General features: G+C 42.8%; 1 protein-coding gene across 2 annotated transcripts in view; it reads left to right on the forward strand.

Moving 5' to 3' along the window:
- The window catches only part of PAX3 (paired box 3), a 134,134-nt gene that overhangs the window by 3,974 nt on the left and 111,341 nt on the right, over window positions 1-18,819 (forward strand). Inside the window, exons 3-4 of one of the 2 annotated variants that reach the window (XM_063132225.1) lie at window positions 1,630-1,759; window positions 4,175-4,309. In XM_063132225.1, the coding sequence (XP_062988295.1) occupies window positions 1,630-1,759; window positions 4,175-4,309 (265 nt within the window). The remainder of the gene's footprint in view (window positions 1-1,629; window positions 1,760-4,174; window positions 4,310-18,819) is intronic. The other variant, XM_063132226.1, reaches the window with a different exon arrangement.

Consider the following 18,819-nt stretch of genomic DNA (forward strand, 5'->3'; position numbering starts at 1 on the left):
TCTTCCACAGTCATTTGGGCATGAAGCTTCCCCTGTTTCTGGGTGGGATCAGAGAAATTCAGCCCCAGGATCAGTCCAGTTAACCCCTCTCCTTGCTCAGGGAGCAAGGACTGGTGGGGGCGACAGATCGATGCAAACCGGAGTCAGTATATTGCGATCCTATTGACGGTGGCGATCCCTATGCATGTTTTATGCAGAAAAAAGTTCTACAGTTCTCATTATCTCTCCAGCCAGAGATGATGGGAATTGTAGGACTTTTTTCTGCCTAAAACATACATAGAGTTGCCTCCTAAACTACATTACTTAAAGAAAAAAAGAAACCTATAGTCCTGATAATAGCTTAGGGATGCGTGCGCCAGCATTGAACTGATTTTAGATCACCAATGACAGTAAAAACAGTGTCAAAGATAAACTGCAGTTTTAGCTAACATATGTCTATCTGTCTCTCTATCTCGGTTCAGTTTCTCCTAAGGCATTACATTCCCGTTTCGACCCTAAACAGATTTTCTGGAAGCGAATTCCCATGCAAATAAATTGGTCTGCTTCCATGTAAATGTGATTTGGAACCAAGTATTCTCTCTGCCAACCCCCTCCTTCTGCTCCTAACTACACACAGCCCTTTATGCCTTATAAATCCATTTCCCCCCCGAGTTTCTTTTCCACCCCACTCCACGGTTCCTCTTAAAGAGCAAAGGAATTCATAGGTCCGGAATTCAAACAATACACCCCTGCATTTTATATCACCTTGCTGTTTTCTAAAAATACTTAAATTAAAAGTGGGGTGGTTTTTGTTTTTTTTTAAAAAAAATTTCAAGGCAAGGGTAAAACAACTCCCACTTTATCATCTCCGTTTTCTCCTTGGGTCTTAGAAGACCCCCGCCCCCGTAGTTCTTTGACTTTTTCGGGGATTTCTGTTGACTTTTTTGTTTAGCAAAAAGTTTCAATGAACTTTTGGAACTTTTTTTTATGACGTTCTGTCACTAAGTGAATGGGATCTCTCCTCTCACCTAGCCACCACTCGATTCTCCCCTCCCTCCAACTTCCTAGTCAGATTTTTTTTATTATTATTATTATTATTATTATTATTATTATTATAATCCCTATTGATTTTCAATCGACCTTAATTGCCAATTGATGGGTTTTGGATGAGCCGAGATCGGTGGCTCTTTACTTTCTTCTCTGCATCCTGGTCTGCTTTACGGTTACGCACAGGCTATGCGTTTCTGCTTTTCCAATTGCGGGATCCCGACTATTCATTCCTCCTTCTCTCCCAACCCCCGCGCCAAACCACGATCAGATGTTTTTATGGAGGGTGCTGCTAATTTTAAAAGCCCCTGCCCAGTCATTTCATGGCCTTGCCTCAGCTGTTTTACGTCAACCAGACATCCCAGGGTCTATTTGAAAAGCTGATGAGATGATGTATTGTTAAGAAAGGATACCGGATTTTGTCCTGACTTTCAACAGCATCAGTCCGAAGCCATTTCATTCACAACACGGGCCAGATTTACTGAGCCCTAGATTTTATTTCCCTTTCCCTTTCCCTTGTGCCTCGTTTGATCTTCCTTCCTTCCCCACCATAAAGTGTACAAACTTCTGTTTTTTGTGTGGTTTGTTTTTTTTTAATTAAAGCAGGTGACGACGCCGGATGTCGAGAAGAAAATCGAGGAATACAAGCGGGAGAACGCGGGCATGTTTAGCTGGGAGATCCGAGACAAGTTGCTGAAGGACGGCGTGTGCGACAGAAACACCGTGCCTTCAGGTAAGTCCACTCCAAACTCGCGTTCGGGCCCACCACTTCGATCCTGCACACTTCAGCTGAATTCCTCTTAGCTCTAGGATGTCTGGCACTGACCCGCCACCTTAAACTCTTTTGATTGGGAAGTATATTCGGTCGATCTCGATGGTGGGCGTGCACTTGCCCCCAGGTAAGTGCGCTTAAGATGGCGATGAACTGCCATTGAACTCCATGGCGCCTTTCTGAGTCAATATGCTGGTCCTCTTTAAAACTTCTGCGGAATTAACGCCCCAGCCCCGAACGTATTACGTCTGGCTTGAATCGCACGGACTCGGTCGAACTCAGTGCCGTTGGAATCAGCGGAATCGGAGTCTTCTGCAGCCCGAGCCTCAGCAGGGTTACTCGGAAGCCAGCCCCACTGACGACGCAGGGCTCTGCATGTTTACTCGGAAGTACGCGCCATGGTGTCCAATGGGCCCGACTCCCCAGGAAACGAGTTTCGGACAGCAGGTCCCCAGTTCGACGGACTTACTGCCAGCTCACTGTGCGGAAAGGAGTGTGGCCGTGGACTGGACAGCGCAAGCCTCTCAGCGTGTCTACTCAGAAGTAGGTCCCTTTGAGTCCAACGGGGCTTACTCCCAGGAAAGTGGGGAGAGGATTGCAGCCGAAGGGGGTAACTCGGAGCGCTTTGACCCCCGTCGGTTTCACTGGAACTTTCTCCCTTCCGGGAAAGGCATTTAGCTTTGCAGCAACCCGGTTCCTAGTCGGTTAAACCCAAAGCCTTAGGATCTGGGACGCGGATTGACTAGCGGTGTGTGTGTGTGTGTGTGTGTGTGTGTGTGTGTGTGTGTGTGTGTGTCATTTAGAGTCCCGCCATCAGAGACATCAAACCAGGTTGATGCGGAGACAGGCTTTCTCAGGACCCTAGGCACCGGATGAAAGGGAACAGGGAAAGAGACGGGGAACATTGGGGGTGCGGGTGGGTGGTGGGAGAGGTGCGTGTTTGACTAACGTGTTACATTGTGAAAAGAAGACACGCGATCTTCGGGACTTGTCATTTTCCGGGCGATCTGATTAACCACCATTTAAGCACATGTCTATAGTACCAGGGGTAAGAACGCTTGTTTTTTTAATTAACATCGGAAGGTTTCACTTTCCCCTCTGATCAGTCTCTCTGTGTCTTTTAATTTCTGTGTTCCGAGAGGGCTTATCGCGGAAGGGATTGTTTTGCAGGCCGGGAAATACAAAATAAATAAAAATCTATATTACTTTTTTTGTTTTTAAATGGCTGTATGTTTAAGAAACAAGGACAACTGTACACGGAAAATACAGTAGGGCTTTGCCGCACACCTGTGATCCCTCGGTCTCGTCCTCCACCCAGGGCCTGGTTTCCCTCCCCTCCCCACCCCACACTCTCATAAACAGCCACTGGCTCTTTTGGGGGAGAATTCCCGGTCTGTAAAGTTTCCAAAGTGTGCAGATGATCTCAATCTTAAATGCCCAATTTTCCTATCCCAAATAACTCTCTGTGTGACAGTTTTAACTGCCCAATCCTCAGCTAGTGTTAATAAGTGGAACTGAACTGATGTTCACCCCAAACCTTCTCATGCCCATAAAAAAAAGTCCTATTGACATTAAAGGGAATGAAATTCCAGGGGGAAGGTGGGTCCCTTCCCCCCCCACTCCTGCCTGACGCATTCAAGTTCCATTAATTTCAATAAACATTTCTGATCCTTGTTTTGGAATAAGTGTGCCGCTACATTGAAATAAACGGGTAGGCACTTATTTGGGAACAAGCTCCACTGGACACTCTACTGGGTTTTGCTTCCGAATAAACCTGCATAGGAACGGGTTGAAAACCGCAGTCTTCAGTTGTTCAAGATCCCGATCCTTCTGCGTGTTTTGGAGTCCAACTGAGTTCTGCAGTGGGCTACTACAGCCTTCCTGAGTAAACCTAGGGTACGAATCCCCCCCCGACTTTTTAAATCTTTGTTACTTCAGCTTATTCAGATGATAGAGCTGGATTTCCTCCCGCTTCAACTGCTTTATTGCATGCCACCACTACAGAGTTTGGAATGCTCAGCGAGTTTTTCTTATTATTATTTTCTTGGGGAGAAATGACTATACCGCCCTTCCATGAAAATAAAAATAAAAATAAAGGCACTTTACAACAGATTCATAATCGCAAAACACCTCCAAACTACCATTCGAGGCAGCAGTCAAACCATCCAGGTCATTTCTGCCAGCAGGGGATTCGAACTCGCGTTTTCTAAGCGCTCCATCCAGTATCCCAGGAGAGATTTTTGTTCTTTCTCCACCCCACCCAGCCACCCCCCTTGAGCAAGCCAGGCCAGGGCTGTTGCCTTCTTCTCCTAGCTCGCGCTTCACTCCTATCTTTCCTCTCTCACCCCCCACCCGCCACCTCAACTCTTTCCAAAGTGAGCTCCATCAGCCGCATTTTGAGAAGCAAATTTGGGAAAGGAGAAGAAGAAGAAGCCGAGCTGGAGAGGAAGGAAGTGGAGGAGAGCGAGAAGAAGGCCAAGCACAGCATCGACGGCATCCTCAGCGAAAGAGGTAAGGGCAGCCCGGCGGCCTCTTCCCCCTCTCCCTCTCCCTCTGTTGGGGATGGTGGGACTGATCCCCGTGAAAAGAGATGGCAAAGGTGACCCGGGCCGTCGGTGGGCTCCCTGGCCAGGAGGAAAGAAAGGGAACATCTAGCGAGGGCTATCCGGCTACGAGACCCCTCGGGCAACTTCAGACTAGGACGCTGCTGCCGGTGGGCAGTTTTGGGGGCGCCGAAAGGACGAAACCAGGCCGCTCAGCTTCTTTTGGTTGCTTCCAAAGAAAAGTGGGGAAAGGAGGCGTGAGGCGGAGGGACGGGAGCCGGCACTGGGAGACCCGAGGCTTTTGGTGGGTCTCCTCTCCGTCTTGTCCGGGAGGCTTTCGCGGGGAAATGGCTGGAGAGGCGCTCGGCTCCCGTTGGAGAAGGCGAGGCCCCGGCGCGGTGGCAGAAACGACTTTGCGGCGAGCGGGTGTCAGGCAGGGGCAGGCGTGGCGGGCGGGCGGCGGTGCTTTTTGTGGATCTGGGAACGAGGTCGATGCGGGCTGTTCAGAGCCGGCGAGAGTTACCCTGGTTCAGCAGAAGTTGGTTATGAGATGGTGGCAATTCGTTAAAAGATCTAGCTTCAGCCTTCCCCAATGTGACGCCCTCCCGACTACAACTCCTACCACTGCGGATGATGGGAGATTTAAAAAGGGGGGATTCTGCAGGATGATGATGGGAGTTGTTGTCCAACACATCGGGCGGGTGACATGTTGAGTAAAGGTGAGCGGTTTCTATTTCCTTTCTTCCCTGCACATCCCTCTCCCTCCCTCCCCCCCCCCTCTCTCTGTCTCTCTGGCGCATGTCAGTATCGGGGGTGACTGTAGGCTAGATTTACACAACTGCTTTATAGCAGTATTGAAGTAAACTGATAACTGTTCGGGCACTTTACACATTTCATGTACTGCTTTCATAGTGTTATTTCCTGCTTTTTATTCCACGTGATCCAAAATACTGCAACAAATGTCATTGTGTGTTTTAGGTATGTCTTAGGAGGTATAAATGTGCAAGAGGGATATAGCGTTACCATGATGGGATTGTAATGATCTGACACAAGGCGTAGATCTGGCCATAGTCTTTGGAAAGCTTTGGTGGCCTTGGATTTAGGCCTTGGGTTTAGTTGAACTTAGACACCGAATTTAGGCTGCCCTTCCGTCCCTGGGGAACCAAAGTGCTCTCCAAGGCTACAAAGGAAATGCAAAGGCCAGTGGGGATTTACTTCCGTGGCTAGTCCGTGGTTCTGACAGGGCAGACACCTATCGCTGAGGCTGGCCAACGTCTTTGTGCTCGTCCCATTCCCGTGTCAGACGGCTGGTATATGGGAGCCTGACGGGCACAAGGAGATGAAAGCAGGCGAAGGTTTTTCCTGGAATAGATGTGCAGCCTGCGTAAAGTTCTCCACTCGCTAATTTTCTGCGTGTTGGCTGCTCAATGCACAGGAGCAGAAGAAAAGTGGCAACTTCAGCAATGATGTGGCCACTGGGTTTGAGGCGGGTTGTCACCCCCAATGTGAACACCTTCAGCCCCGCACCAGTTCATATTTTTATGCACTCTTCAAGTTCCATTGAAATAAATGAGGTTTAAGTGCCCTGAGCTCAGTGTGGGATCGTGGCCATTATTTCTAGGATAAAGTTTCCCTGGGTTCAGTGGGCCTTCCTTTCAGTCAGAATGCTCCGAAGCGCAGCTTACAATCTTAAACGCAGTTACCAGGGAGCATGTCCCATTGAACTCAATGGGGCTTACTTCTGAGAGGAGACAGGATCAGCTGTAACCATGACTTTTGATTCCCATGGAACGACTTCTGAGTTGCATTGTGCTTTGTTTCTTTGGAAGCAAGTCCCACTGATTTCTACCCATCGCCCTCTTCTAGAACAGCCTTCCCCAGGCTGGTGTTTTCCAGTTGTGTTGGAGTACAATTCCCAACATCCCGGCTGAGAGTTATTCTCAAAATGGGATGGAATGGAAAGGTGACAGCCTGAACCTCGTAGGAAGGTTCTCTTTGCTCTCTGTTTCCTGTCTCCATCCATCACTAGGGCCAGATCTACACCAAGCAAGATACAGCACTATGAAAGTGGTAAAGCTTTTAAAACTTGAACTAAAGCTTTTAAAACTTGATTTTGTTCTGACTTTATACTGTTGGTTTTACCCTACCCAGTGCCTGTTTACCCTACCTTGTGCCTGTTTGCTTTCTCTTCCCCTCCTTATTGTTTTATTATGGTTTTATTAGAATGTAAGCCTATGCGGCAGGGTCTTGCTATTTACTGTTTTACTCTGTACAGCACCATGTACATTGATGGTGCTATATAAATAAATAACAATAATAATAATAATAATAATGAAAGTGGTATAGGGTGCACTTCAGTACCGCTATAAAGCAGTAGTGTGGCTCCTGCCTCTTAAATACCCCCTTTCATAGTGCAATATCCTGCTTGGTGTAGATCTGGCCCAGGAAATAAGTTCCCTGAGGTCTGTTCTGAATTAACACACTAACTGGGGATTATACACACTTTTGGAATAAGTATAAGCGGAAGCCTCTTCATAATCAGTGGGACTTACTTCTGAGTAGTCGCATGTGGAATGGGCTGTAACTCATTTGAAATCACAGGAATTTCTCTCTTCCTAGTGTGTTTAGGAATCATGTGTTTAGATGCAAGGCTGAGGTGTGGTAGGTCTCCCCATTTTGGCTATATTTACACGAAAGTAAGTGAAGATGACGGCCATTCTAAGCATACGTCCTTGGAAGTAAGCCGCATTGAACACAATGAGACTTAACTCGGAGCAAATGTACACGGGATTGCACGCATACCAGCCGCTATTGTTTTCCAAGTTGGCTCTCTTCAAGTACAAGCCCATACGTGTCTACTCAGAAGTACGACCCATTGAGTTCAATGGGACTTCTTAGGGAAGTGAGTATAGGATTCATCTTGGGCAGAGGCTGTCATTCTTTGCCCAGTGTCTGGGAGCAAGCAACATTCAACTTTGCGGCTAACAACTATAGCACGTTTGGAAGCAGCAGCAATGGACAGACCCTACCAAAATTGTAAAACACCACCACCAAAATAATCAAACCCCCAACAGAATAATCGACATAAGTCGATTGTAGATCGGGCTGTAGGCGAAATGCTTGGTCCGATTCCGTGTATCCCACCCCACCCCCGATCAGCCGGAGGAGGAAGGAAAGAATGGAAAGAAAAAAAGGAAAATATGTGTGGTGGAGGGCATGCATGCGTGTGAGAAAACGTGACAATCACGTGTTGTCTAAACAGCCACGCAGGAGAAATACAGTCCCGTATTTTACCTTTTGAAAATGACTCGCAATCTTGCAGATTCGAAGGAGAACTAGGAAGAGCTCTGTTGTGAGCGACAAGTGTGCGCGTAGGTGGGCGCACGGGCACGGGGGTGGGGCGGGGGAGGCAAGCGCACCTAGGATGAGACACGGATGCAGTTCTGTCTCTCGCCCCCACCCCAATCCTCTCCCACTTTCGAATCTCACAGGAATCGAAGTTATTTGTGAAGAGTTCTTCAAGTCTCGAGAAAAGAGGCTCTCGGTGGGGGGAGGGGAGGGGAAGGGTTGTTGTCTGAACTCCGTCGTGAAAAGCAAGTTGCTCAATCGTGTGGCCAGGACTGTTGAGTCCCATCCCCTCTGTGTCCTTAAATCGGAGCAGTATTTTGGGTTAGTCAAGCTGAAGTCATTAAATAAAAAGGGAAGGCGGAGGGAGAAGGGTGGGGGGAAAGTCCTTGAGAGGAGGTCGCGATCCTGCCCTTTTCCCTAAGGGGCTTCAAGTCAAATGAAAGGTTCTGTCAGTAAAGCAAGGTCGTGCTGAGAAGCCGCAGTTACTACGGGTGGGACTTAACATGTTTAAGGTTGAGGTGCTAGTCGGTCTGAAGTACTATCAATGCTGCTATATTTCAAGGCCTCTTGATGACTGGTTTATAGAATTTTCAAGTTTATTCTCGCAAGGGCTAGGAGAAACCTGAAAGAGAAATATATTTGTACAGTACAGTCCTAAGCATGGCTGCTCGCAAGTAAGAGCCATTGAACTGAATGAGGCTTATGCCTAGGTAAGCATATACTGTATAGGTTGCAGTCTTAACGGAGCTAAAGGAAATGTTAAGAAGTGTGTGCAGAAATGCTTGAAAATCCATTAACTTGACAGTAACTTGGTTAAGAATTTCTCTAGCGTGGTGATTCTAAGCACACACATCCTCTCCAAAGTCCAATTGCTCAGAATAATTCCTGCCTCAGTGGGACTTACTCCATCTTATAGTATTCCATCCACAGGAATACAGTTTTACTTGGAAGCAAGTCTCATTAAAATCAGTGGGACTGATTTCCAAGTAAATACATTTTGGATCATGGAGCAAGGTGTATTTTTATTCATTCCAATAAGTTTTTCTTTTTAAAATTTATTATTATTATTATTATTATTATTATTATTATTATTATTATTATTATTAAAATTATGGGTCCATGTTTGACTTACTACCTAAGTGAGGGCAGAATTCCCAGTTCACATCTCTACAGGCTGTTGCCTCTTCTTTGATATTGCGAGTAGTTTTCCAAGACCTTGTTGCCTGGGTCGGCAGACGGTCTGTTGCCAGTGCTGGGTGACTTGTTGTCTGAGGTTCCCCTCGTACTCTTCCTCCAAAGCTTGCCCTGCACATCCAACCATAGGGCCCTGGAGACCAGGAGACAAAAAGTACCAAATGAGCTGGTCAAACATTTGTACAACTTTTCCAGCTTTTACAAAGAAGGCCTTCTCTACACAATCTACACTTGGAGATGAACTTGGAAAACAAAGGAGGGAGAGTCCATTGAAACTCACACTTTAGCTTTGGCCAGACAAAGGTTCAGCTAGCAGCAGCTTGATGTGGACAAAAGAAGGCAACCTTTTTATAATTCAAGGAGAAAAGAAGAGAAAACAGGCCCCACAATAGGCCCAGAAAAGACATTATGGGCTTGCAATGAGGGATGAATTATTCAATGAGCCCCAATAGCCAATGCTCTGAGGAGTTTTATGGACTCTCTACCGTGGAAAAAGTGGCTATTTTCACCTACAAAATGTTTCTAGCCTTTCTAGACGGCTAGAGATGCCGACAGCCATTCAAGATAGACAACTGAACCCATTCTTTGAGACTATAGTATCCCTCTGCATTGTAAACCAAAAGAAGAGGGAGGGTGGGGGAGAGAGAGAAACACCCTCAAGCCTACCAGGGATTAAAGGAGAGCTGCATCTTCACAGTGTTTAAATGATTAAAAAAAAAGTGGCACAAATTTGCACAGAGAAAAATAATATCAGGTCCACAGAATGGATTTTTGTTTTTGTTTTTTTAAACGCAGATTGGTTACTGATCAGGAGGCCTCATCCTTTGCTCTAAATGTAGATTTCCACTTAGTAAATCTTGCACACTAGAATAAAATATGCCAAAGAAAGGATAGGCTAGGAAAGAAATGACCCCAGGTAATTGCTAATATTTTTTTTTTTTTTTAAAAAATGGCTCTGCACTTTGTAGCTTGATGCAGTGGTTGTGATCCCCAAACTAGTTCAATGTGTTTATACTGGTTTACTCTCACAGCCAGAGGGTGGGGGCAGTTGGCATGGGCCTACGATTTTGAGGGGGGCTACTCTGAGTCCCCCTGGGCAAAGTTGCTTGATTTTTCTGTTGTTGGTGATGAATTTGCCCAAAGAAAAGCACGTAAAGCACACTTCTTCTGAAGGTGAAGAAGTGATGTCTTATATACATCTTGAATAAAAGTGCTTGCCATTACCTTTTTTATAAACCGTTCTACTTCATATGTATTTAGAACTGATTAAAAATACTTAATGAGCAGTTTGAAATGGGGCCTACGTTTCCCATTTGGCCTGGGCCTACCACCAGCTTTGCCCCGGCCTGCTCACAGCAGCCTAATCTTGAATACATTTAGTTGAAAATTAGCCCCCTTGACTGAAATGGGATTGACTATCAGGTAAGCACCTTTGGACTGAGATGTCTTGGTGTTAGATTAGTCCCAGTACTGGTGCTCTATCTCAGAAATACTGGAAACACCTTATTTCTTTGTGTGTGTGTGTGTGTGTGTGTGTGTGTGTTTTAAAAATATGAATCTGAAAATCTTTTTGGCGTTTCATGATGCACGTCCCCCTCAGCTGGGGGCACCTCTGAGCTACAGACAGTTTTTGTTCTGAAATGTTTAATCATAACCATAATGGACGGCTGGAAGTCTTGCTATTTAATATCAGCAAAATATATGTAAATCCTTGTTAGAACAAAATTTAAAGCACTATCTTTTTTGTTTCCTTCTGCTTGAAGTGTCATTTTTTTAACTCTTGTGCTGATCACAACAACAGTAGTAATGGGGAAAATAGAAGATCATTAATTCTCTTAAGTCTCAACAGAAATGGGAATTATTACTACCATAATTCTATCAAATGCTAATTCAAAAGAATCGGCATTAGTGGATTTGTTTCATGTTTCAAACTCATCTTTAAGACACTTTCAGTGAACTATACAGGTTTACTCTGAAGTGCTGCTGAGTTGGGGCTCAACTTCTAGGTAATTGTGCATAAGACTGCAACCTGAGCTTTCTTTTGTGAAGGCCAAGGTGTATGATTGCGCTTGTTGTTGCTTGTCATTTATTCTGTGGTCGAAACTCCAGCGATATTAACTATATGTAGGTGTGTGGGAGGGTGTTACGGAGGGAGTGTCTATGATGACCTCTCATGGAATGTAAGCTACGTAAGGTACAGTAAAATCTGACTTTATGTATCTCCACATATTTGTAAATATCCCTGGTAAGATGTCGATCATGGAGTAGGGAACTTTATACATAGCACAATCTTTCATTTTAATGTTCTGGTCTCAGACATGTAGTCATTCAGGATGAGATGAGTTAAAAAGGAAGCAAAGCAGATTGGAAATTTTTTCTTGAATATCTAAAATGATATTCCTGTACCCTACAGTGATTGATACAATTGAGATCTTTTATTGGTACACCAGCAGATTTTGTGGGTACTCCGTACTTCATCAGTTACTTCTAATGTTCAAATCTGAGTAAGTATATATTTATTAGTGTGTAAGCAATTGGCAGCTTGGGAAAGATGTCAGGAAATATGAGTGATGAAAGAAGAGTAAATAGGTATTCCCCCCATTTCCCAGAAAGCCAGCATGTTCTAGTGAAGTATTTGCCAACATGGTGCCATGCAGGTGTACTGGGATGCATCTCCCAGAATTCCCAGCAGTCCAACACCTCTGGAGGGTACCAGGTTACAGAAGGTTAATCTACTGGCTGAAGTGTTGGGTTTATTTTAGATGCAGGAAATTCCAATTCAATTTCTGATTTGCCATTTTGAGCAAGTCAGTATTACTTGGCCCAGCTTACCTTGCAGGGTTATTATTATTTAGATAAAATGAAATCCACCATGAGCTTCTTGGAGAAAGAACAGAATCAAAAGTCATAAATATATGCATTCTTTTAGAATATAAGAACTTGGATAATCTAGTGAAATAGGTTGACTCCCTGATTATGGGTGAGCCTTCGTGTTTGCTTTCTTAGTCATGATGGATCAGAATAAGGTTGCACCACTGCATTCAGTCTCTTGTTTTACGGTGATCCAATTACATACTTCCATTTAAGGATGAAGAAATAAGACTGGGACAAAGTGCCATTCTAAAGGTATTCAGAGATCTGGTTTTCCCTTTTAATGCAAAGTTCTTATTCCCCTCCACCTCATTCCACCCATCATCACCATACATCACCATACCCCACTCCAGTCTTATTCCCTCATCTGCTCTTCCACCTTGCTAGTCTCAGGTGACTTGAAAGAAGGGCCTATTCAGATGTATAGGAAATTATTATTTGAGGGTGCACTCTAATAGATTCTTTGGATCTATTAGAGTGGACACCGGTACAAATGAATCACAAGGGGAAACACAGGTACTTTAGCAAGACTGTAAGAATTCAAGATGATTTAAAAACAATTCTAAGCATATTGATGTGAAAATAGTCACTGGCTTTAGTAAAACTGACTTCTTACTTTCTAGAATTAAGAATCAGTATGGGATCTATGATTTGGCAACTCAACAGGATTCAGGGTGCAATTCCATTCTAGGAATAGTAAACCTCTTTGCGGAGAATGAACTCAATGGGACTTGCTTCTGAACAGACATGTCTAGGATTGTGCTTCTACCACAGTCACACCACTATGTCATTATTTTAAATATTCTGATGTTTAAAAATACCCTATTTACCAGTTGATTAGGAATGATATTTATTTATTGTTGTTAGTCTTCAGAATATCTCATCCATCACTCTAGAAGGATGCAATAACAGTATCCCCCGATGACTGGACACTGTGTTTTGATGACCTAACGACTGAATACCTACCCCAGGACCTTTTGGAGTGCTTTCTATATTTGTCTCCTAAAGAAAAATAGTTGATGGGTATTCTTGGTTGAATTGATTTTTGGAATGTACTCCATAAGTTATATTTCCTGTTACAGTATAAGAATAATATGTTCCTAGGAAGATTGCATTGTTTTATGTGGCAGTGAACTAAAATTAAATTTCAGATTTTGGTTTCTTCAAGCTAATGCTATTGGTTGTGAAGGCTATGACTGAGATTATTATTTATGTTAGCCAGTTTGTGTTTCTCCTTTTCGTTAGACTATAATTTTACTGATTGTTATGGCTTTTGGCAAGACAACGAGGTTTGTTTGTTTGTCTGACTTTAAGTTGGGTTGTTTAGGATCTCAGTTTAAGATTGCTGTTATATGTTGTGATTTTTATACTGTGCGCTTACAGAGTGAATAATACAAGCTATAAATAATTTTGGGCTGCATATTGGTAACCCTATCTTTCTAAACAGAAGTCCTCCCCCCTCAGTTTTCATTTAGGGCACCATCACCCTACTTTTGCCCAAGTCTACTTCATATGACTCCACTTCTGCATCTACTTGGAGCAGCTACATGCTGGTAATCTGAGGGAATAGTGGGCTGTTGAGTGCTTTAAATTGGGCAGTTGGTTGTTTCAAGTACCAACAATGTGAGTCATATACATGTAAGATTCCTTTCCTATGTTTCAGCAACAGTGTAGGACAAGGGTGGGCAGAAGGTAGATTACCAGATGTTTGGGATTTCATCTCTCAGATGCCTCCTGCCAGCATGGCCAATGATCAGGAATCCTGGGAGTTGATGTCTCAAACATCTGAAGATCTACTTTCTTCCTACCCGATGTAGGAGACTATTATTTATGACTTCATCACACACTGCTGCAATAATGTTTAAGGGTCTGACATTACCTGAGTGGTATCAATCATGTGGATCCTTCCTGCCCAATCATTGCCATTGATCTTGACTGGGCAACACATTGTGTTGGAAGGACCCATGCTATTGGTCCTGCTCATTTGGTGCCAGACATTTAAATGTTATCCCAAAACAGTGTAGGATAAGCCACAAATAAATGGCCACTATACCTCTAGAGTAATGAATAAAGGACACCATATCAGAGCTGGAAATCCATTTTTATTTGAGTTCAGAATATGTATTGAAGAAAAACTCTACAGAGCAGCACATGAATTGGGCTGGGGAACAGTGTTTAAGATTGGGGTGGTGGTGCTGAAGGTGACTACACACATGTTGCTGTGAATTTTGTACTGCCATTTGTTTTTTCATGCTTCTGTAATGCCTTGTTAACTTGTACATTTTCAATAAATAGATGGCTACAAAGGTCCCCAAATAAATTATATAAAGTGCTGTGGAAAGACTCACTAGTCAAGAAAGGGCATTGCCACCAATGACAAATGGTTACTGAGAGTTATGCTATGCTAGAATCTACTACTACTAATGCATGGTATTATTATTATTATTATTATTATTATTATTATTATTATTATTATTATTTTATATAGCATCATCAATGTACATAGTACATAGTATACATAGTATATGCATATTCTTGTGTTGTATGCGGATATCTTTCTTCCAGAAATAGAGGCTGTAAAGTAATAAAATGGAAGAGAAGCCTTTGGCTCAGTTCAGACAACACGTTAGTCAATGCAGTGTGAAAACTCCACTCAATGTTTGAGGTTTTAGGGGGTACTCCCCACACAACGTGTTCTAACTCCACTGTTGTGTGACTGTGGGCTACCGTGGAGTTGAGTAAAATCCATCACAATGTTTGATTGACAGTTCCTCCACCCTCTCTCCTCTCCCAGTTTTCCTGATGGTATCCCATCAGCCATTGCTGCAAAAAAAGCAACCCCGGTGGCACTCTTGAGTGGCACTCACTCCTTTCACCACTCTTGCCAGGGAACTCTGTACCCAGTGGGAAAAGTCAATGCAATGCAACGGAAAACTCCACAGAGCCCACCACACAACATGCAACACAACATTTGTGCAGGAACTCTCCTCTGCACAGTGTGGATATTCTGCGTGGAGTGTTTCCCTCCAGACAACATGTTTCTCAACGGTGGTGTAAAAACTGCACCATGGAGTTCTAAAGCCACCGTTAACTAATGTGTTGTCAGAACTGAGCCTTTGTGTTGAATTGGGGAAACACTGAAGTGGCACATTGTGATGCGACACATGCGTTATGTTTGGTGACCACTGATTTCACCCTACGGTCTCCTGGCTTACCTATGGATCTCCCTGCTATCTGTTGTAAAGTTTGTGAGATGATGGTTTCAGCCAAGTAGGGTGGTTCTGGTCAAACAGAAAAGATTGCAACCTTCAGCAAGCCTTCTCATTACTTGATCTGAAGCATGTGCTTGGGAGACACTGCTGTTGCATTGGATGACTCCTCCTGCTTAGTGCTTGAATAGCACCCTCTGTTCTCTGGCCCAGTGGAATTGGCCTGCAGGCATGGTCACAATGAATTGTTCCCCAGTCATGTGCACTATTCCAAAGAGCTCTACTCATCCCAACCCTCTACCCTTGGCTTCATCGAGAGAGCAATTCAGGCTGGAGCTGACTAAATTGCCTCCTTTCTTTCTATCTCACTTTCATCTTGGTCAAGCCCTGCCTCCCCTTTCTTTATTTCTTCTTTGCCCGAGGCTCACATTAGTGCAATTTCTCCAACCACCCCTATTTGGAAGGGTGTGTGTGTTGTAGGAGGGGGGCTGAGAAAAGAAAGAGATGAACACAAAAGCCCTGCTTAGTAACTAAGAAGTTGAGGCTGAGGCCGCCTCTCTAGCTGGGTGATGCTTTTCCTGTTTGTGAGTTTTGGGAAACATTTTTGCTTTGTACTCTAATGGAATTAGAGGACAGATGCTGACTGTAAATGGGACACGCGACAACCGGCCTCTAGCTTAAATATTTTGATGCAATGTTACAATTACTGACTTGATACACCAACTTTGAAGTGGTTGCATGTGATCTAGGGGGCTATTGGGGCTAGATAGATGATCAGATAGTTTATATTTTGGTTGCTAGACATGGGTTTTTAAGGATATTTTTAGACTCATGAAAGCAGATAAATATTTTGTCATGAAAATTAAAATCAGAGCCAGCTGCCATATAAATCAGATCCCAGAATGTCATTAATTCCTTCTTTGTTGTTGAGGAAGAGTTTGCCATAAGAGCGTGGTACTGGATGCAGAATGGATCATTTTCTGTTACTGTTATGGCTTCTGTAATCTGTTCATGCAATCTGTTGATGTGGTAACAGTCATCAAATGATGAACGTATTGGTCTGTACATTATTATTTTTTTACAGGTGGGATCAAAAGGTTGGGCATAGGGATGAGGAGAAATTTCTTCAGTTTGCATTTTAAAGTGAATTGACCTAATTTTGCACCTTTGTACCACCATGTGAACTGAAACTCTACTATCTTTTGGAATTCGCACTTCTCTGAATTTTGTCATGGAGTTCTCCAATCACAAAATGCATATCAAATGCATATATTGGGGAAAAATAACATTTGAGAATGCATTATAGTAAGCGATTGGTTGCAAAACTGTATATATTTGGCAAAATGCATACAAAATACATACATTAGGAAAAGAGTGCACTAAAATGTTTATGAACCTTAAAAAAAAAAGAACTTAAAATTTGGGATGAAGCACGCTTAGGATTGGATAAATTCTCAAAGTTCCAGATGAGCTGAACTTAAGACTGTAAAAATAAAAAAAATCAGAGAAGCCAAAATTGAAATATTTATCCATTTCTAGGTGTGCAGCCTTCTGATACACTGGTAAGCCCTCCTTAATGCAACAGGTTGGAAAGGCATGCTCGTAGTTAGAGGTAATCCTCTGGATCAGCATTTGATCAGCATTCAAAATTCTGGATCAGCATTTAATCAGCATGTGGAGATGCAAGTTAAAGTCAGCACTGGGAAGGCCCACATGTATGCACAGAAAGACATGTGAAATGCACATAGGGCTCTCTGGATCCCAGCCTAGATGTATAGCTTTGAGTACTCAGTGGCTCTAGTACACAACTTTAGGGCAGAATCAACATTATGATTGTATGGATACATGTCTTTAGAGCAGCCTACCAATTAATTTGGCCTAAATTAAAGGTAATATTAGCTTAAGAAATCATTGTACTAGCAGAGCTCCTCTGATTTCTCCCATTTTGCAAGTGGTTGTACTAGTGAATCACTTTCTAAACCTAAGATCTACAAGTGGATGCACAACTGCTTGCACAAGCAGAACTTCAGTTGTGTTCTCCCCTTATGCACAGCATTAACTTTTTAGAAATGTAATCAGACTTATGCATTCAAATTCATTGGGGGGAAAAAAGGGAAAAAAACACAATTTAAGGACATCTCTGAGATTATTTGAAATATTAATACTTTTCCCTATACCTAGAATATCAAATGATTTATAAGGACCTAGTTTACCTGAGATGAGATTTAGTTTAGTGTTTAATGTTATAATATTTATTTATTTATTTTATTGCATTTTTATACTGCCCAATAGCCGAAGCTCTCTTGGCGGTTCACAAAAATGCTTTGGGGAGAAGAGATCAAGGAAGGTTGAGCTTGATAGATCACCAGGAGCCCCCCAGGGGTAGTTTATTAAACAGCTATGGGGAAATGAAGCAGAACTACAAAGTACTCTCTGGTTAATTTAAGAAGAAATTGACTGAAACACAAAGCCATAAATCAGGCCAATCTTGTCAATGTAGGCTTCTCATTGTAAAACGTCACTTTCTATTGCATGGAACAAACATAAGGGCTGAACAGAGAGGCAATCCAATTTTCAAAGAATTTAAAATTGCTTGCCAAATTCCGGGATCATTTTGTTAGCAAAATGGATATAAAGCAAGGCAGTTTCCTACAAGGCTTTGCTTAATAGCCTGTTGTGCATCCTTTTCATTTTCTTTGCCTCGAGGTACTCCTTTCACATGCTGTTTTCCTAATTCAGTTTCGAAATCCATGTTACTAGAGGAAATCAATCTGAAATATTAGGAAATCAAAATTAAAATGCCACCACAGACTTATTATAGTTGAATAGGGTTATGCGAGATGCATGTTCAATTGCTTGTAGGTCAGAATGCTCTATCAAAGGCCACTTATTAATTCTAGGGGAATAAAAGTTTCAGAACAATTCAGAGTTTCCACCTGTAACTAAGGAGGCAGTAATAGGCAATTAAGCAGCCAGTTGGATATCTGATCTTGCTGGGTGCTTCTCAGTTGTATTACAAGTAGGAATTAAAATTTGAAAAGGAAGTCTTCAGCATCCCTGGCAAATATTGATTAAGTACTAATTTGGTGATACTATAGTTGCAGCTAACATGGCAGTAGCTCACTCTATCCTTGTTGTTCATCCTCTATTGTAATTCCTGAGATCAAAGCAGGGTCATTTCAATTTATCTGTCTTGAAAAATCCTTCTTTGTGTCCTTAACCCTCTCTGGATTAATGACCAAGTTGCCTATGGGAATCTTTGAGATTAAATCAGTTCTGTATACACATCCATCATTTTTAGATTGTGGTTTTCTTATGTCTTCTTATAAGTAAGTCAATGTAATATATATTCTATTTCAGGTTATTCAATTTAAATCCAGTTTATTTAAGATACAAATGCCTAGCATCCCAATTAATCTCCACTTAAAATGAATGTTTTTTCTTGGTTATATTTAAATTAAACAAGTAGGAGTTTAATTGTGCAAGTAGCTCAGTTCTCACAATAAAAATAATGCAAGCAGCTAAATAAAGTTTTGTTTGTTACCCTATTCCTAAATACATTTCTTTCAACTGAAATCAGTAAGACATTCAAAGTGATCTTATGAATATTTACTTAGAAATGAGACATACTGTGTTTTCCTCTCCAGTAATATGCCAGAGGCAGTTCATTTGCTTTCTGGGGAGGACGGTTGCCACTGTCAAATGTGTGGGAAACTGTGTGGGAAGGATCATATGATGTGGTTAATCTTGGAAGCTGATGAAGCTACAGATGGACATAATCACATCATATGCCCTTTCCATGTTCTTTTTATATTTCAAACTTCACCCAAACATCGTAAGATGCAACCACATGGTA

Source organism: Elgaria multicarinata, chromosome 8, assembly GCF_023053635.1.
Source record: "Elgaria multicarinata webbii isolate HBS135686 ecotype San Diego chromosome 8, rElgMul1.1.pri, whole genome shotgun sequence".
Lineage (NCBI taxonomy): Eukaryota > Metazoa > Chordata > Lepidosauria > Squamata > Anguidae > Elgaria > Elgaria multicarinata.